Below are 20106 nucleotides of genomic sequence, written 5' to 3'. Positions count from 1 at the left end.
AGCATGGCATGCAGGCCTCAGAGATGCACACACAATAGGGAAACTGGCCCAAGAGCCCTCCTGGGTGCCAACAGGTTCAGTAAGAGGAGATAACTTATTCTGGGGTGGTGACATTGATATGCCTAGAAAGACAGCCTGCTGGGTTTATCTGAGCCAGAGCCACGGACTCCCCCTGCTCCCCCTAAGTAAGTACACACACACAGAGGGCCGATGTTATCGGCTCCTTCTATACACGAACACGTTAAGGCTCAGAGACAGACCTGCTCAAGGTTACTTGCTGGGGGTTTAGGCTTCTGACTCAAAATCCAGTTTTCTCTCCTATAGATGAGACTGTAGTAGAACTCCAGGTAGGAAGGGGCAAGAAGGTTCCCTCTCTCCCCAAATGCCAGACTTTGCAAACACCGTCCAGCTTACCTTCACTTAGTCTGTTGACTCCTATCTGCTCTCCTGTAGGAAACGGCTCTTGCTGCCAAGTTCACGGAAGTTAATGCCATCAACAGACAGAGGCTGCAGAATCTGGAGTTTGCTCTGAATCTCCTGAGACAGGTAATGGATCTCAGTAAGGCATTCTACTCAAAACTATCCCAAGAGCTGAGAAATAAGACTCATTGTGCCTCAGAGAAACAGCCTGTGAACCAGTGGGCATGTCCCCCTGCGAACAGGGTTGGGTGGCGCCAGTGCAGATGCCAGCCCACACCTGTGCCCCTGTGGACATGAGTCCAACCTACGTGTCCCATCCCTCAAACATTTGCTGAGTACCCAGAAAAAGGTAACTTATTTTTAAAAGCCCAAAACGTTAACGACAACATTGTAATAGTTAAGAAAGTGGAAGCAACTCAGTATTCACCAGCAATGGGTGTGCGACTGAGCCAGGGTCTGTCCACACAATGGAAAATGACGAAGCTGTCACACGAGGTAGCACTCTCTGTGCCGCTGCAGATTCTCATAAGTGCAACAAGCAGGGTGCAGAACAGGCAACACCGTTAGTGTGGAAAAAGTAAATACGTGTCACATGCAAAAATATACGTGTCTCAAAGGTGACAGTATCCTGTACGAACAGGACCAGCGGTGACAGACAGCCTCTGCTTCACACTCTTCTGTGGTTTTAAAATATTTTCCCGGATGCATTTAAACTAGTTGTTTTACCATTTTCAAAAGGAAGCCTAGGACTCTAGTGAACCCGGTACTGAGGGGGTCCCCTAGGGACCGCAGGACAAGCAGTCTGACCTCTGGCGGGTGGCCAGGTGGGGTAGGGCCATGCAAAGTCCGGCATTAACCCTGTGCTATCTTCTCCTTCCCAGCAGGCTGAGGCAGGCATGAGCCATGAGGCCCTGCCCGGGGGCAAGCCGGGCTCCGGAGTAGAGGAGACGTGGAAGGTTCAGAGGGAGCTGGATGAGGAGGCGGAGCGGAGGCAGCAGCTGGAGAATGAGGTCAGGAGAGCCCAAGAGGAGATCCGGACCCTGCAGAACCAGAGCCCACAGGAAGCAGTGGTGAGGAAGGTGCTCAAGAAGGTGCCAGACCCCATGCTGGAGGAGAGCTTCCGACAGACGCAGCAGACCCTGGTGGAAGAGCAGCACAAGAACCAGCTGCTGCAGAAGGAGCTGGAGGCGCTGCAGCTGCGGCTATGCGCCCTGGAGCAGGAGGCCAGGGACGGCGGGCAGGAGTACATGGTCAAGGAGGTTCTGCGCATCGAGCCGGACCAAACCCAGGCCAACGAGGTCCTGAGGCTGCGGGAGGAGCTGGAGGAGCTGCGGCGGCAGAAGGGCACCCGGGAGGCAGAGGCGCTCCTCCTGCAGCAGCGCATCACAGCCCTGGCCCAGGAGAAGAACCAGGTGCGGGAGAAGGTCACCGAGAAGGATGTGGTGAAACTGCAGAATGACCCCCAGCTGGAGGCAGAGTTCCGGAAGCTGCAGGAGGACCAGCAACGGGAGCATCAGCTCAGGGAGAAGCAGGAGGAGGAACTGAGCTTCCTCCAGGACAAGCTGAAGAGGCTGGAGAAGGAGCGGGCCATGGCCGAGAGCAAGATCATCATCAAGGAGGTGCTCAAGGTGGAAAAGGATGTGGCAACCGAGAGGGAGGTGGGTGACCTCAAACGCCAGTATGAGGACGAGGCCGCCAAGGCTCGTGCCAACAAGAGGGAGAAAACGGGGCTGCTCCGAAAGATCTGGGCCTTGGAGGAGGAAAATGCCAAAGTGGTCGTGCAGGAAAAAGTGCGGGAGATCGTCCGGCCAGACCCCAAGGCAGAGAGTGAGGTGGCCAACCTCCGCCTGGAGCTGGTCGAGCAGGAGTGCAAGTACCGGGGGGCCGAGGAGCAGCTGAAGAGCTACCAGAGCGAGCTGGAGGTGCTCCGGAGGCGGGGCCCCCAGGTGGAGGTCAAGGAAGTGACGAAGGAGATCATCAAGTACAAGACTGACCCCGAGATGGAGAAAGAGCTTCAGAGGCTCAGGGAGGAGATCATCGACAAGAGCAGACTCATCGAAAGGTGTGACCTGGAGATCTACCAGCTGAAGCAGGAGATCCAGTCCCTGAAAGAGGCCAAACCCCAGGTGCAGACCAAGGAGGTGGTCCAGGAGATCCTGCAGTTCCAGGAAGACCCCCAGACCAAAGAGGAAGTGGAGTCTCTGAGGGCCCAGCTGTCACAGGAACAGAAGAAGCAAGTGGATCTGGAAATAGAGAGGGCGTCCCAGGAGAAAAAAATCAAACAGAAGGAGGAGGAGCTTTCCCAGGTGAAGGAGAAGATGGTCCAGCAGGAGGTCGTCAGGTACGAGGAGGAGCCGGGCCTGCAGGCCGAAGTGAACGCCTTCACCGAGAGCATCGACGCGGAGCTGCAGCAGATCGATGGCCTCTGCGGGGAGCTGCAGCAGCTACAGCGCAGGCGAGCAGAGCTGGAGTGCCAGCTGGAGGAGCTGGAGCGCGAGCGGCAGACACGCAGGGAGGCCGAGCTGGAGGTACAGCACCTGAAGCAGCAGCTGGCCCAGCTGGAGGAGGGGGAGGCCCGGAAAAAGGTGACCCTCAAGCAGAAGGTGGTGCTGCAGCAGGACCCCCAGCAGGCCCGGGAGCACACCCTGCTCACGCTGCAGCTGGAGGAAGAGCGGCACCGGCGGCAGGTCCTGGAGCATGAGCTCAAGACCCTGAAGAAAAAGCTGGAGCACCTAGAGAAGATGGAGGTCAAGGAGAAAGTGGTCTTCTCCAAGAGCATCCAGGTGGAGAGAGGTGACACCGAGCAGGAGATTCAGAGGCTAAAGAGCAGCCTGGAGGTGGAGAGCCAGAGCAAGAGGGAGCTGGACGCAGAGGTGAGCCAGCTGGAGGCCAAGCTGTCGGAGCTGGAGTTCTGTAACTCCAAGTCATCCAAGGAGCTGGATTTCTTGAGGGAAGAGAACCACAAACTGCAGCTGGAGCGGCAGAGCCTGCAGCTCGAGGCCCGCAGGCTCCAGTCCGAAATCGAGATGGCGGTGGCGGAGACACAGGGCCTAAGGAGCATGCCGGTGGCGGCAGACCCTGGGGCACAGCTCGACTGCCGCCTCCGGTCCCTGGAGCAGGAGCTGGATGACCTCAGGCAGCTCTCTAGAGACAAAGACCTGGAGATCGATGAGCTGCAGCGACGCCTGGGCTCTGTGGCCATCAAGCGGGAACAAAGGGAGAACCACCTGCGGCGCTCCATCGTGGTCATCGACCCCGACTCGGGCCGCGAGCTGTCCCCAGAGGAAGCCCACCGGGCTGGCCTCATCAACTGGAACATGTTTGTGAAACTCAGGAGCCAGGAGTGCGACTGGGAGGAAATCTCCGTCAAGGGTCCCAACGGGGAGTCCTCTGTGATCCATGACAGGAAGTCTGGCAAGAAGTTCTCCATCGAAGAGGCCCTACAGAACGGAAGACTGACCCCTGCCCAGTACGACCGCTACATCAACAAGGATATGTCCATCCAGGAGCTGGCCGTCCTGGTGTCGAAGTAGGCACGGCCCCACCTTCACCTTCCTGGAAGCAGATGCTGGCTCTCTCCTGCCCAGTATTCTCCTTGGTATCTTTTCTCCCTGGCCCCGTGCAGCTCCTAATCCGTGCAGAACCCCGTGTGTCCCCCAGCTGCTCAGAGCACAGCTCAACCACAAGCGGGACAGGCACCTGCTGAACCGTCATCCAACCAGGTGAGTGACCTGCTTCATCTCCCGATGATTCAAACCCGCAGTGCCCTTCTTTCTCCTTTTCCCACACAGTCCCATAAACAGACTCCTTCCAGGTGTGATACCTGGAAGCAACTGAAAACTGCGAAAGCACACGACGACCAACAACTGGGGTGGACAAGCCCACTCCATGCAGCACTGACCTCCACACCCCAGCACGGGAAACTCTAGGGCAGAAATGCTTCCCTGCTTCAGCAAAGCAACAGCTCCCCAGGCCTGCAACCTGCATTCACACCCCTCGGGATTCTGGCTCAGCCGACTCTTCATCAGAGGCCTTCTGGGGAGACGGATCTGGGCTCTATGCCAGAAAAGGCGCAAAGAAACCAGAACAGCATCTGACCCTGGTGCTCGAATGAAGCTTAACTGTCAAGCCATACTGTCCCAAGAAAACGCACCATTGGGGAACGTTTCACGTTTTGAAATTAAAGTACTTTCCTAGTGGACTGTGTTGCTGTTAGCCTTAGATTCGGTGCCTAGTCCTGCTTATTATCTCACTGCCATTTAGTAAACGCCACAGTTGATTTTCTACCAAACAAATTTCGGGTCCTCTGTATCTCACGTATTATGTAAGAAAATGGGAAGTAATAGGGAACTCTATTTATAGTGCAAAAATAAACACCTGGTGGCTTGATTCTAATATCATGGTGTGTTTCTTCCTCTTTTGCATGTGAGGCTTAGTCTCCAACACCCTCTTGGCTTTTAGCCAAAATGAATGTTCCCTACATACCAGCTCCTATGGGAGAAAGAATTACTTGCAAATATGGTAAAAGGAAATAAATGAGAAATGATGTTTTGGAAACCTTGAAACAATTTATTGGGTGGTTTTATACAAGATTAACAATTTCCACACCACCCCCAACACCAACATAGTCGCTGCATGAAAGCCACAGCCCTTTCACACCCAAGAAACGCCGGCAAGGAAAGCCCTGCAGCGCCGTGGCCCATGAGCCCACTCCGCCAACAGACCTGCCTTGCCGTGGCTCTTTAAGTCATTCACTCTTTCGTTACCACAAATAAAGCATCAACAAGGAAAAGAAACCTCATAAACTCCCCATCAAAGAAACGTTTCCCTGAGGCAAGAGGCATCACTAGATTCCTAAGAATGAGGGTATCCTGCTCCAGCCGCACACTCAGTGGTGCTCGGGGAGGAGGGAGCACTGCAGGGAAGGGAACCAGGGTGTTCTCCTGCTGCTCAGCGTTCACGGACGGCCTCTGCGCGGCTCTGAGCTCAGCAATACAAATCTCTTCTTTGGCTCTTTTGCTACTACCTAAGACTATTCTGTAAACTGGAAACCCAAGTTGCAAAAAATAGATATAATAAAGGGATAAGGAATCCACTTAGCCCAATGTGAAACACATGTTGGTTTTTATGTAAAAAAAAGAGCACAGGCCTGGCCGACTAGCTGGCAGAGGTCTTGCTCCCCCTGGAAACCAGGCAAACTCTGTGTGAATCGTGAGTTACCAAGCGTTGTAACCTGGGAGTCAGGAACCAAGAGAGCTGCCCGTGTCTCCACACAGGCGTACATTCTGAGGAGGCTGTTTACTCTCAACGTATCACAAATCAGCTAGAGCAGTCAGTTCAGACTTCACAGGACAGGCAAGTGCCGTAAAAATCTTTGTGAAGCAGCCACTGGGTGAGTGGGAACAGTGGGATGACTTGAGCTCCAGGTAACTGTCCCAATCTGTCTCTGACGTGCTCTCCAAGCTCGTCAGCATGTCACCCTGAAGTCAATGCATAGCCCTGCTGCCTGGAGAGCCAGGACCTCCAGGCCTGTTTCTACAAGGCAGATGCTTCACAGAGGCCTGTTCCTGCAGCTCTGCCTGAGAATAGTTTTTAAATAAACTGGAATGTCTACCTGCGACTTGGAACCCCTCATATCCTTGGCCCTCGAAGAGATGAAGAAGGGCTCTGGGGCTCTGCAGTCCACCTGTATGAACTCTGGAAAAACAAAGTGGGGGCCCTGGCTGAACTGGGACCTGGGATTTGTGGGCCCAGATGACCTTCAAGTCAGGACGGCACAGATTATGATGTGCAACCATAAAAAACTCAAACTATGTCTTAAATACAGACATATCTTTAAAAAAGGTCTTCATCTGAGATCCACTCAGAGAGCTGAATGGATGTGTGTCTAATTCTGCTCCACCATAAAGGCACTGGAATTATGTTTTCCTAGGAACAACATGACTTGCGAAGAATAGTCCCATTCTATCCAATGCATTTAATGGTAAGGATGAAAACTGAGCCAAAAATAAGTGTCTTTAAAAATCCTACCACAACTGTTTAATCTACAAAGGTCTTTTCTCTAAAAGAGCTTCATTGTCATGTTCAGTGGAGACGGGCCCCCACGATGAGCACACATTGGGTGTATTTTTCAAAGAACAAGGTACATCTCCCAGCTGTGATGTTACCTGGGTTTGTCCTGTTGAGCACACAGCCTGAGGATGGACGGACACCGTGACCATCCAGGGAGCCCACTGTGGCCAGAAGGAGCCCCGACCAGTAGGGTGCCATGAGGTACTCTGACCAAATGTGAGGGGGTCGGGCAGATGTGAAGCACAGGTGCGCTGCGCCACCTGCTCTGCCCCGCCACCAGAACTCTGAACACGACCCGGCGCGCTCCCCAGCCTAGCGCTGCCCCTCCGACGATTGTCTGCAACAGAGCGAGAGGCCTGGAGCACCAGGCTGGTCAGGGCCTCCAGAGAAGCACAGGGCTGCTCGCCTAACTGAAGGCACATCACACATGCCAAGAGACGCTCCACTTAGCACTCATGCCTTCTCCAGAAGAAAATCAATGGCAGAAAGAGCATAGTTATTATCCGACTTCCGAGACCTACTCGTTCAGCTTCCAGCCTTTCCCTTGAAAGTCACAATTTCCGTGGTACACTGGGCCCTTTCCCATGAAGCTGAGAAGCATCTGAAAAAGAGTAAGCAAAAACAGAGCGTAAGATTTTCAGGATCTCTGATTCCCTTAAGGCAGCAGTAACCAAACCTCAAGGGGATCACTTCTTAAATAGCAAAAGCCCCTGAACACTGAATGTTCTAAGGCTCAAAGGAGCCGGACACGCTGGCAGGTTATCTGAGTGTGCTGCTCCTTGCAGTGGTGCAGAATGCCGCGCACTGGGAGGGCAGCTGCTGGCTGAGCACCGTGTTCACAGAACCGCGGCTCTGCTGTGCAACACGGGCCACTCCAGTTCTCAGCCACAGCTGTCATCCCCAGGCAGAGCCGGACTCCATAGTGAAGACTGAAAAGCACAGTGAGCATCCACACCATCAAAGACACTCAGGTCCTAAAAGGACAAGCTCAAAGGCACTAGCATTCTGAGTCCACGTGGGAAAGAAAGCAAAGCAGATACAAGTCACAGCTGGAACAAGCAGACAGCTTTTCACTGACAATCACTCAATGTAATCCTACAACGCAAAGAACGTCTAAAAGAGAGATATTCAAATAGCCTGTTTTAGCATAGATGCTTTTCAGATAGCGTTTCAACACCCAGAGGAAAAACAGGTAGGAAATGGTACAAGAAAACGCTTTTCCCTTTTTTGCTGAAAATACCACAGATCAATGGTCATGTTTTCAATGGCTCTTCAATTATTTTCTGTTTGAAAGAGTGTTCCAGAAAGCAGAGAAAGTGCAATCTTTCAGCAGCCACAAGCTCTCGCCTGGACGGCTCTGTGACCACCAGCTTGTGGAATGAGTCCCTGCATCTGACTGCTTCTCCAGAGGAAAACGGAGTAACTGCTGATACAGGCTTAGCACCCCCGTTTCTTTCTCTGAAAAAGCAACATTTCCATCTTGGGGATTTACAATCCATTCTTGCACCCAGCTGGCCTCTGGCAGTCACTATGAACGTGTCAGCCTCAGGACACAGGGCCAGGGACCCACGGCACATCTGGAGGCGGACACGGGGCCAAAGCTCTCAGCACGACAGGTCCCAGGCACATCCAGCTGGGCAGCTCCCCATCTCACATCTACCCAGGACCCGTCCACCAGGGCTACCCAGGCTCGGCTTCCTCAAGAATGGCTCTCCCTTGAGCAATGTAGCCCCCAGGTCGTTTCTGGAACAGGTCTAGAGTAGTAAGAAGAGCAGCAGGCTAAAACAGAGATCCCGTGAGGGTTCCCAGCAGTACTGCATTACGTGTGCCTAAGGGCCAAGGTCCCAGGACAGGGCAAGGCAGACCACTCACTGTGCAGGTGCTGGCTCAGGGCCGTCTTCTCACAGCTATGAACCTAGGGCCGTAGGCCAGTCCCTTTCTGAAAGGCACTGCTCTATGGAGAGGAGACCCAGGGAACGCTGCCTCAGTCACGTCGTGATCCCAAATCTCTGCGTTGACACCTGGACTGAAGAGAAACCTGCTCCTCTCCTGGACACATGCTGACATCAGGGATAAGGGTCCCTCCCGAAGCCTTGCCACTGTCACCTGCTGCTGCTACTTGGACTTTCCCTTTTACTTAAACTAAACTTAGAGTGTTCTGTTAGCTGGTACCCCCTAGAAGGGGTAGCAGTGTGAACCTAAAGGCCGGTAGTGCCCCAACTAGCCCTTGGGAAATCAGCACCATTACCCCTCTAGTTTTTGTTAATTAAAGAGGAAATGCTGAGCTATGGGTGGGGAACTCCTCAGCCATGATGCCTGTGGCCATCATGACTTCCTCTGTGATCACAGAGGGCAAGGCTGACCCGGGAGATGTCACAGCGGTAGACAGAGCCTGTGTCCCTCAGTCTGAGTACCCCCAGAGCCGAGCCTCAGAGGACAAACTCACACAACGTGACAACGAGAGGCAGACACTTACGTCCTTGGCAGCAGACAAGGCCTCTGATGGGGGAGGGGAATGGCTCACAGTGCATGTGGCACTCTGACCACCTGGAAATTACCTGGCAGACTCTGTGGGATGTGGGTAGACACGGCAGCGTGTGGGAGAGGTGCTCCGCGGGGCGGGCTGGAGTGCAAGCCAGCCAGGAGACCTGAGAGGAAACAGGAAGGGAGAGAAGAACAAAGCACACACATTGAAGACAGGAGTGGAAAGCAGCCTCGGTGCTCCAGAGCCCCAGGTGACCTACTGCACTGGTTCTGGATGGAAACCCCAAGGGGGTGGCTCAGCAGGGTCCCCGGGAAGGCTGCCCACGATCACACACCAGACAAACACAGGAACCCAGCACATGACAACAGAACCTGTGGGTCGCACAGAGGCACTGGGGCACCTTCTTTACCGCCAGTGTGGGGAGGAAGGAGACACTTACTGTGGCCAAGGCCGTGGTGGAACGTCCCAGGGGCAGGGCCTGTGACGATGGCATCCTTGGAGACCCCTGCTTTAGTGGAGGAGTCAGCACTAAAGGAGATTACGTGGAGGGGGAGCTGGGAGATAATTCCCAAGGGGTTCGAGTTCAAGGCCCCAGGCAGCTTTGGGCTGCCTGCCTTGTAGGATGAAGACAGTAGATTTAAGGGTGAGGAGCTGGTCAGCAGCACAGCCCCACTCGTTCCTTTCTGGGGAGGAAGCACACAAAGGGATCAGCACTCCATCCCCATACAGAGCTCACTCACAAACCAAACCTGTTAGCATACCTGGGGGGACACATGCACGTAAGCCACCCCTTGTGAAGGAACCCCCTCCACTGCAGCCCCAAAGGGAGGAGGAAGACAGTCTCTGTGAACTGGCATGGAAGGGCTCCCAGAACAGAGTTCATTTTAAAAAGCAGGTGTTAAATATGCCTTCCTTGTGCAAGAAAGAAAGGGAAGGATACCCACAAATATAAGTATATAGGAATATGTGTATGTGTATACTTACATCCATAAAACACACACACACACACATTTGTAAGTACTAATCTTTGTTTTTAGAAAGAAACGGGAAAAACCTGGAAACTAAGGAACAGTTACGGGGGTGTGTAGGAGGAGGGCACAGGCAAGCGAAACTTTGCTCAACACACCTTGCTATAGTTTTGTCCTTTGCAACCACATGATTGTCTTATATATTGGAAAAATGGAGAAAAAAATAAGCTCGCTCTCATTTTCCCAACCTGCATCCAAACTTCTTGTAATCACCTAGAGGCAAACCTCATAAACCACTGGACTCTGTCAAATCACCTTTGTCTGACCTACAGAGTCTTGCCAAACCCAATCAAAGGATCATTCTTAGAAGGTACTGATCTTCCTAGGGCATGAATATCTCCACATAACTAATGATCTGAGAGACAGTATGCATTTCATTTACTTGCTTGGAGAGATGGACAGGCAGGAGGCTATGAAAGTTTTCTAGCTCATTCTATGCCATCCAGATCCATAGCCTCCCTGCAAACATGGTGCTGACCAGTCCTTTCCCTCCACTCGTCCTCCCAAGGAGAAGTTTCAGGCTCTGCCTGGGAGTCCTGCCACCAGAAAAGTAGAAACCTGGAAACAGGAAGCTCAGTCCTCCTTCCAATTTCCGGGCTCTGTTCCTACCTGACCTTCAGCGTCAGATCTCACTCTCTGACCACAGCAAGGCCAGCAGCCCTGCCCACAAGGCCCACAAGGGGAGGGCTGCTTCAAGGTACTCACTGGCAAGGAGGTAGACGATGTCACGCTGCTCACCGCACTGGGCTTCAGGGAGGAGGTGAGTAACTTGGCCACTCCCTGGGTCCCCCCACTAGAATCTCCATTTGGACCACCTGGAGGGGCCACCAGGGTCAACTTCTGGGAAACAGGTGGTTTTTTCACTGCAGAGCCTGGGATGGGTCGGCTGGCGGACTGTCCTGTGGAGGGAGGCTGCACAGCAGGGAGCAGGTTCCCAGAAGCTGAGCTCTGGACTGGTGCTCCTCCAGAGGAAGAGCTGCCAGAAGAAACCCCGTGCTTGGAGATAGAGCCGGCAAAGGGACTGTTCTTGTAAGACGGCCCTGAAGAGCTGGCTGAGTGCTGTTTTGCTGGATGGCTCAGGGCAGTGGAGGACGAGGCTGGGGTCTTATGAGAGCTGCTGCTGGAGGCTGGTGTGCCTCCTGAAGACACTGATGTGGAAGGATGGAAGCTCTGGCTTTTGGTAGCTGTCTTGACGAGCTGGAGGAGGGAACGGTGACACTGAGGGGAGGCAGGCTTTGGGCCCTGGAGCTTACTGACAAACGGAGCTGGGGGGGTGAAGCTCTTCTGCTGTTGAGTGCCTGCATGAAAGACTTTGACCTGGGGGCTGGGCACAGGAGCCCCTGCCTGGGGTGCGTGAGACGTCCGTGGCAAACTGTGGTGCTTTGCTTTGGACTGCTGCACTTCTGGCAGGCCCTTGCTGAGGGTAGCCTGACAGGACAGTTCTTTGTAGCCAGAACTCTCTGGTTTTTTCTCCTGAGAGGACTGCCCCAGTGCCAGAGCCTGTTCAGCCAGAAAATTGAGGGGTGACTGCAGAGAGCTAGAGGGTGGTGGGGCAGAAGAAGGGCTGGGCTTCGGAAAGTTCCTTTTTTCTTCTGTACATAAAACACCTGCGACTTTCTCTGCAGGCACTTTTGAGGGTGCAGGCAGTGTGAACTCAGAGCTCCCGCTGGCTCTGCTATTCAGTGCAGCCAGTTCCTTGGACACAGCCTCCAATGAGGAGGCCGAATTACGGATCAAGTCTCCATCCAACGAGTCCTCCACGTTGATAGGAGCAGGATTAGCAAGGCTGCCAGATGCCTGGGATGAGAGCTCCCTGTTTGCAGCCCCAATGCTCAGGCCTCCTCCCAGGTGTTCTGAAGGCAAAGCAAGGGGGCTGCCAATCTGGCCTGATGGGACGGAAACCTTTTTATCAGGCTTAGTCGATGATTCCTAAAGGAAAGCAGAAAGGCCGATGTTTACAAATGTCCAAAGATGCCAACACTGGCCCTGCTGACAGGACATACGCATGAGAATACAAGACAAACCAGCGGGCTTTCCTGTGTGATCACAAAGCCAGGGAAGAAAGGAGCAGGTGCCAGGCATGCGTGAACTTGGAAATGCCGCAACCCCGCCACCCTCTGCCCACGCCTGGGGCTGGGGCTGGGCTGACCCAGGCATGCACACACACCTCCACAGGGAAACTCTTCGCTCTGTTTCTGAAAAACTACAAGACTCGAGCAAAGAGATGTTCTCCCTGTTGGCCCTCACACTACCTCAGTGCTCCTAGCCACAATCAGAAAACGACATGGGGCAGGGGAACTGCCTTAGTTTTCTTTCCCTCCTTGGTTTCCCCGGCACCTGTCTCCTCCGTGGGCTCAGGAACGGGGTCTGTCCTGTCACTCCCGCCTCCCGAGCACTTGGTGCAGTGAGTCTTAAGGATGTTGGAGGAGCTCAACAGACTCTTAGGAATAACTGATCTGCATGCTTGTTCCCTCGGACTGTTCAGGTATGGTGAAGTGCACTACAAAGCCTCAGGAACTGGCAAGAATTTTGGTGAAATGGCAGTTTTTACTACATTGAGATCTCTGCCACATCAAAGTCATCTCACAGTCTCTAGTTTCCAACCGTCACACTCCCCTCCGCGTCTGCTAGTCAACTGGACAAGGCCTCCCACCCTGCCCGGTGCAGATCCAGGCTCACCTGCTCTTCACTAGGATGGTGCTCTTCCGTAAGAGATTAGGACAATTCACAATGTGACACTTTCACATTTGCAAGAGCTCATCACTCCTCAGAGGGCTGTCAGGAGGACCTCACTTGACCCCGCAACGACCCCAGGAACTGGCCAGGTGGGTGCTGTTTCCTAGAACTGGGGCTGAAGGGCACTAGTGGCCTGACTCAGGTCTCTGCCCTGTCGACCCCAGGCCACTTTTGTGGGCCAGGCTGCCTCTTGGTACAACCTAATCCCAAAGAGCTATCTACAAGACCAGCAAAGTTCAATGAGCTGCCAGGAGCATGGCTGCAGAGAGATGAGAAAAGATGTCATGTGACCTGGGCAGGCTGACTCACCTTCATCTTCATTTTGGAAGAGGCCATTACTTTCTTCTTGGCCCTGTTCAAAGGAATGAACACAGGAAAGGTTCAGAGGAGATCCACGAAGGAGATAAAAATGCCAGTAGTCCTGACAAGTGAAAACACTGAGACACTCACAGGATTGACGTCAGGTGCCCATGGCCTCGTCTGCTCTCCTTAAACAGAGTCCTGGAACAAACAGAGAACACTGGGAAGTCTGCACAAGCCCCCTGAAAGCAGACTCTGCTTCCAGAGCCTCGTCACCTCCCTGGTACTCAATGGCTGTCACTCATTAAATGTCAGTGGGCTGGTGAGAGGGGCTTAGTAGCTGCACTGGCCACCTGAAAGCCAAGGAGCTAGAATTCACCAAAACAAGCTATGGGTCTGCCCCCAAACCTCTCATAGTGATTTTTCCCTAAAGTCACGAGCACTTTCCTTACTGCCTATTCTCATCTCCCTCCAAAAGTAAAAATGTGAAGTGACCCATGGCATTATCTTTTCCCAGAGAAACAACAAAAATTTCTTTATGCCCTTCCCTATGTACCTTCGGGAGTCCAATCTGTAAGTGACAAGAGCAATTCTATTTAAAAGGACACTGAGACAAGAAAAGGCCTGCCCAACCAAGAACACTCACTAGCTCCAAGGGGAGGGTCCTGGGAACACGGCTGATTAGGAAGCACCAGGAATGGTCTGCCCACCTGGACAACACTACACTGGCAGAATCCATCTGACGGAACTATTCGGTAACTCTAGAGGCTGTTCAAAGCTTACAACTTCCAGGGGAAGACTTAGATGAGTAAACTGTGGTTAATTTCAGGTCTCAACATAGTAGCAGCTGCCCATCCCCCACCCAGCGGCCTGTGCAGGTGTTCCTGGAGCAGCTTGCACACAGCTTGTGGAAACAAGCGTGGGCAAAAAGGACCTTGGTCTCCAGAGATGAGGGATCTGTGCTTTGATGGCTGATCACTGCTTCTGATCACAGCTGTTGTTGTTGCACCTCAGGCTGAAGTGACTGCCAGGGGATTTAAAGGGCTGGCACCACCTTTTAACCTCCTTCTTTTTCTGATTTTCCCCTTTCTGGTGTCAGACATTAAAAAAAAAAAAAAAAACTACCTACATGGGAAAAATTAGAAAGTGACTGCGTGTACCAGCAAAAAGCTCAGAAATGACCTAAGAGTAACACATTAAGTTCACACATCAGGCTGATTCTCAACACAGCGACAGCCTACAACAACAACAACCACCACCACCAATAAGCAAAAACAGTATATAAAAAAAAGCAATCCCTATGTAAGTGGGAGAATCTGATTTCCAGAGTTACCACAATATTAGATTCAAATGTCTGGTGTTCAACAAAAACTCACAAGGCATACAAACAAACAGGAAATATGGCCTGTTCAAAGGAGAAAAAACAAATCAACAGAAATTGTCCCTGAAAAAGACCAAATGGCAGCACAGAGCAACTAAGCCCGAGTGCTACAACTGCTGAGCCTGTGCTCTAGAGCCCGTGAGCCACACTACAGAGCCTGCGTGCTGCAACTACTGAAGCCCACGCACCTAGAGCCCATGCTCTGCAATGAGAGAAGCCCCAGCAACGAGAAGCCCACACACCGCAATGAAGAGTAGCCCCCACTTGCCACAACTAGAGAAAGCCCTTGCACAGCAACGAAGACCCAATGCAGCCAAAAATAAATAAATAAAATTAGTTTTTTTAAAAAAGACCAAATGGCAGATACACTAGACAAAAACAACTGTATTAAAGATGCTCAAAGAACTAAAGGAAGATGTGGAGAAAGTCAAGAAAATAACATGTGAACAAAATGGAAATATCCATAAAGAGACAGGAAACCTGAAAAAACCAAAAAGAAATTCTGGAGCTGAAAAGTACAGTAACTGAAGTGAAAAATTCAGTAGAGGGGACTTCCCTGGTGGTCCAGTGGTAAAGAATCCACCTTCCAATGCAGGGGATGCAGGTTTGATCCCTGATCGGGGAACTAAGATCCCACATGCCACGGAGCAACTAAGGCCACGTGCCACAATAAGCATGCAAGCCGCAACTAGAGAGCCCGCATGCCACAACTACAGAGCCCACGCGCTCTGGAGCCTGTGCACCACAAATAGAGAGCCTGTGTGCTGCAACTACTAAGCCTGCTCGCCACAACTAGAGAGAAGCCCGTGGTGCATCAAAGATCCTGTGTACCTCAAAGAAGATCCCACGTGCTGCAACTAAGACCCAATGCAGCCAAAAATAAAATAAATAAAACAAATATTAAAAAAAAAAATCAGGGCTTCCCTGGTGGCGCAGTGGTTAAGAATCCGCCTACCAATGCAAGGGACACAGGTTCAAGCCCTGGTCCGGGAAGATCCCACATGCCGCAGAGCAACTAAGCCCATGCACCACAACTACTGAGCCTGCACTCTAGAGCCCGTGAGCCACAACTACTGAGCCCACACGCCTAGAGCCTGTGCTCCGCAACAAGAGGAACCACTGCAGTGAGAAGCCTGCACCCCGCAACAGAAGAGTAGCCCCCGCTCACCACAACTAGAGAAAGCCCGCACACAGCAACGAAGACCCAACGCAGCCAAAAATAAATAAATTAATTAATTAACAAAAAAAATTCAGTAGAGGGATTCAAAGGCAGTTTTGAGCAGGCAGAAAAAAGAAACAGTGAACATGAAACAGGACAATGAAGATTATCGAGTTTGAGGAACAGAAAGAAAAGACTGAAGAAAAGTGAACAGAGTCAAGGGAACTGTGGGACAGCATCAAGCAGACAAACACACACCAGCACAGCGTGGACATCCCAGAAGGAAGACAGAGAAAGGGGCACAGAGAATAGTGAAGAAATAATGGCTGAAAACTTTCCAAATGTGAAAACAAACAATGTAAGTGTAAATACATGAATATAAACATCCAAGAAGCTTAAAAAACTCCAAGTAAGATGAACTCAAAAAGACCCACACCAAAACACATGATAATCAAACTTTCAAAAGCCAGAGGCAAAGAGAGAATATTGAAAGCACCCAGATATTATTGAATCATCACACACAGGGATCCTCAACAAGATTATCAGCAGATTTCTCATCAGAAACTCTGAAGACCAGAAGGCAGTGGGCTGATATATTCAAAGTACTAAAAGAAAAATACTGTCAACCAAGAATCCTGTATCTGACAAAACTGACCTTCAAGAGTGGGGGAGATAAAATCAACTATACTTCAATTAAAAAAAAAGTGGGGGACAAATTAAGACATTCCCAGATAGATAAAAGCTGAAGGAGTTCATGATCAAAAACTTACCCTGTAGGGCTTCCCTGGTGGCGCAGTGGTTAAGAATCTGCCTGCCAATGCAGGGGACAGGGGTTTAAGCCTTGGTCCGGGAAGATCCCACATGCCATGGAGCAACTATGCCCATGCGCCACAACTACTGAGCCTGTGCTCTAGAGCCCGCAAGCCACAACTACTGAGCCCACGTGCCACATCTATTGAAGCCCGTGTGCCTAGAGCCCGTGCTCCGCAACAAGAGAAGCAACCACAATCAGGAGCCCGCACACCGCAAGGAAGAGTAGCCCCCACTCACCACAACTAGAGAAAGCCTGCGTGCAGCAACAAAGACCAACACAGCCGAAAGTAAAAATAAATTAAATAAATTTATAAAAAAAAAAAAAACTTACCCTGTAAGAAATGCTCAAGGGTCCTAAAGGTGAAATGAAAGGACACCAGACAGCACCTCAAAGCTACATGCACAAATAAAGATCTCAAAAAGGTGAATACATGACCATTAGAAAAGCTAGTGTTATAACAACAATAGTTTGTAACCACACTTTTTGTTTTCTACATCATTTAAGAGACTAATACATTTAAAGAAAAAAAATTCATTTAAGGGACTTCCCTGGTGGTACAGTGGTTAAGAATCTACCTTCCAATGGAGGGGACACAGGTTCGATCCCTGGTGGGGGAACTAAGATCCCACGTGCCACAGGGCAACTAAGCCAGCGTGCTGCAACTACTGAGCCCGTGCACCTCAACTAGACAGCCCGTGTGCCACAAACTACAAAGCCCACGTGCTCTGGAGCCTGCGTGCCACAGCTAGAGAGAAGCCCACACACCGCAACTAGAGAAATGCCCTCGTGCCGCAACAAAGAGCCCGCGTGCCACGAGGATCCAGTGTGCTGCAACTAAGACCCGATGCAGCCAATAAATAAAATATTTTTTTAAAAAAATTAGTTTAAAAGCTATTATTACTGTAACTTTGGTTTGTAACTCCACATCTTGTCTTCTACAAAACTTAGGAGGCATTTAAAAAACTATTAGTTTATGTTTTGGGGCACACAATGTATAAAAATGTACTTTTGTGACAGCAGCAGAGCTGTTAAGGGGGCAGAGTTTTTTGTTATGTTGATCAACTTACAGAAGTAAGTCCCTTCTTACCAGTAATTACTTTAAATGTAAATGATTCAACACTCCAATCAAAAGACAGGGACTGGCAGAAAAGATAAAACGCATGATCTAACTATACGCTATACAAGAGCCAAAGACCTGGGACTTCCCTGGTGGCGCAGTGGTTAAAAATCCACCTGCCAATGCAGGGAACACGGGTTCGATCCCTAGTCCGGGAAGATCCCACATGCCATGGAGTGACTAAGCCTGTGTGCCACAACTACTGAGCCTGCACTCTAGAGCCTGCGAGCCACAACTACTGAGCCTGCGCGCCCTAGAGCCCACACGCCACAACTACTGAAGCCCACACAATCTAGGGCCCGTGTGCCGCAACTAATAAGCCTGCAAGCCGCAACTACTAAGCCCACATGCTGCAACTACTGAAGCCCACGGACCTCACAAGAGAAGCCACTGCAGTGAGAAGCCTGCACACTGCAACCAAGAGTAGCCCCTGCTCACCACAACTAGAGAAAGCCTATGTGCAGCAAAGAAGACCCAACGCAGCCCAAAAAAAAAAAAAAAAAAAAGAGCCAAAGACCTGAGATCCAAAGACAAGAACAGATTAAAAGTAAAAGGATGGAAAAAGATACTCCATGCAAGTAATAACCAAGAGAGCAGAGGTAGCTATCTTAATATCAGACAAAGTAGACTTTAAATCAAGAAAGGTTACAAAAGATAAAGAAGAATATTATATATTAATAAAAAGTTCAATACAGCAAGAAGATATAACAATTATAAACATTCATGCACCTGACAGACCATTAAAATACAATATATGAAGCAAAAACTGATGGAACTGAAGGGAGAAATAAACAGTTCTATAATAAAAGCTGGACAGATACAGATACAGAACATTCTACCCAACAACAGATACAGAACATTCTACCTAACAACAACAGCACACACATTCTCAAGTGCACATGGGACATTTCCCAGCATAAACCATATGTGAGGCCACAAATGAACTCTCAGTAGATTTTAAAAGATAGCTATCCACAGGGAAATCAGCTTGGTGCTTTGTGACCACCTAGAGGGGTGGGACAGGGAGGGTGGGAGGGAGACGCAAGAGGGAGAGGACATGGGGATATGTGTATACATATAGCTGATTCCCTTTGTTATACAGCAGACACTAACACAACATTGTAAAGCAATTATACTCCAATAAAGATGCTAAAAAAATAAATAAAAGACAGCTATCATAAAAAGTATCTTCTCTGTACACAATGGGATGAAGTTAGAAATCAATAACAAAAGGAAAACTGGAAAACTAACAAAATTGTGAGAAAAAAACAAGTGGCAGATACACTAGACAAAAACAACTTTTAAGAACACACTTTTAAATAATCAATGGATCAAAGAAGAAATCACAAGGAAAATTAGAAAATACTTAAAAGACAAATGAAAATGAGAACACAACATACTAAAACCTATGGGACAAAGTGAAAAGTGGTGACAAGGGGAAATTTAGGAACTTCCCTGGTGGCACAGTGGTTAAGAATCCGCCTGCCAATGCAGGGGACACAGGTTCAAGCCCTGGTCCAGGAAGATCCCATATGCCATGAAGCAACTAAGCCCGTGTGCCACAACTACTGAGCCCGCATGCCACAACTACTGAAGCCCGCACACCTAGAGCCTGTGCTCCACAACAATAGAAGCCACCGCAATGAGAAGCCCACGCACTGCAATGAAGAGTAGCCCCTGCTCGCCACAATTAGAGAAAAAGCCCATGCGCAGCAACGAAGACCCAATGCAGCCAAAAATTAATTAATTAATTTTAAAAAGAAAAAAAAGAAACAAGAAAGGTCTCAAATCAACAACCTAACTTACAACTTAAGGAAGTGGAAAAAGAAGAACTAAAGCTAGCAGAATGAAGGATATAATAACGATTAAAGCAGAAATAAGCAAAATAGAGAATAAACAATAAACATAGTTATAGGTCTATTCAGATTTGCTATTTCTTTGTGATTTAGTCTTGGTAAGTTTTGTGTTTCTAGGAACTTGTCCATTTCATCTAGGTTTAAAGACACTATCCACAGAGTAAAAATGCAACCCACAGAACAGAGAAATATTTGGTAACTTATGTATCTGATAAGGGATTAATATCCAGAATATATAGTGAACTCCTAAAACTGAACAACAAAAAAACATGCAAACCAATTAGAAAATGGGCAAAGGACTTGAATACACATTTCTCCAAAGAAGATGTACAAATGTCCAGTAAGTACATGAAAAGATGCTCAACTTCACTAATCATTAGCAAAGCGCAAATCAAAACTACAAGACACCACCTCATACCCATTAGGATGGCTACTACCAAAAAAACAGAAAAAAGTGTTGGTGAGGATGTGGAGAAATTGGAACCCTGTGCACTGGTGGTGGGAATGTAAAAAGATAACAGCTGCTATGAAAAACATTATGGTGAGGCCTCAAAAAATTAAACACAACATCACCATATGATCCAGTAATTCCAGTTCTGGGTATATATGTAAAAGAACTGAAAGCAGGGTCTCGAAGAGATATTTGTATGCCCATGTTCATAGCAGCATTATTCACAATAGCTTAAATGTGGAAGCAACACAAGTTGCTTCCACAACAGATGAATGGATAAGCAAAGC

The 20106-nt window shown here is 49.9% G+C and overlaps 2 protein-coding genes across 3 annotated transcripts in view; one reads left to right on the top strand and one right to left on the bottom strand.

The window, feature by feature from the left end:
• The window catches only part of PPL (periplakin), a 42972-nt gene extending 38162 nt beyond the window's left edge, over positions 1 to 4810 (top strand). The window contains exons 21-22 of the mRNA XM_029219893.1: positions 454 to 546; positions 1302 to 4810. Of these exons, the coding sequence (XP_029075726.1) occupies positions 454 to 546; positions 1302 to 3953 (2745 nt within the window). The 3' untranslated portion in view covers positions 3954 to 4810. The remainder of the gene's footprint in view (positions 1 to 453; positions 547 to 1301) is intronic.
• The window catches only part of UBN1 (ubinuclein 1), a 41302-nt gene continuing 21649 nt past the window's right edge, over positions 454 to 20106 (bottom strand). The window contains exons 12-18 of one of the 2 annotated variants that reach the window (XM_029219896.1): positions 13192 to 13242; positions 13051 to 13093; positions 10711 to 11934; positions 9417 to 9660; positions 9051 to 9140; positions 7014 to 7093; positions 454 to 537 (exon numbers count right to left, since the gene is read on the bottom strand). In XM_029219896.1, the coding sequence (XP_029075729.1) occupies positions 7044 to 7093; positions 9051 to 9140; positions 9417 to 9660; positions 10711 to 11934; positions 13051 to 13093; positions 13192 to 13242 (1702 nt within the window). In that variant the 3' untranslated portion in view covers positions 454 to 537; positions 7014 to 7043. Of the gene's footprint in view, positions 538 to 4968; positions 7094 to 9050; positions 9141 to 9416; positions 9661 to 10710; positions 11935 to 13050; positions 13094 to 13191; positions 13243 to 20106 lie in introns of those variants that run through there. The other variant, XM_029219894.1, reaches the window with a different exon arrangement.

Source organism: Monodon monoceros, unplaced genomic scaffold (genome assembly GCF_005190385.1).
Source record: "Monodon monoceros isolate NGI ecotype Baffin Bay Population unplaced genomic scaffold, NGI_Narwhal_1 Super_Scaffold_13, whole genome shotgun sequence".
Lineage (NCBI taxonomy): Eukaryota > Metazoa > Chordata > Mammalia > Artiodactyla > Monodontidae > Monodon > Monodon monoceros.
The sequence above is the reverse complement of the archived record's forward strand: the minus strand, read 5'-3'. Positions and strand labels throughout refer to the sequence as shown.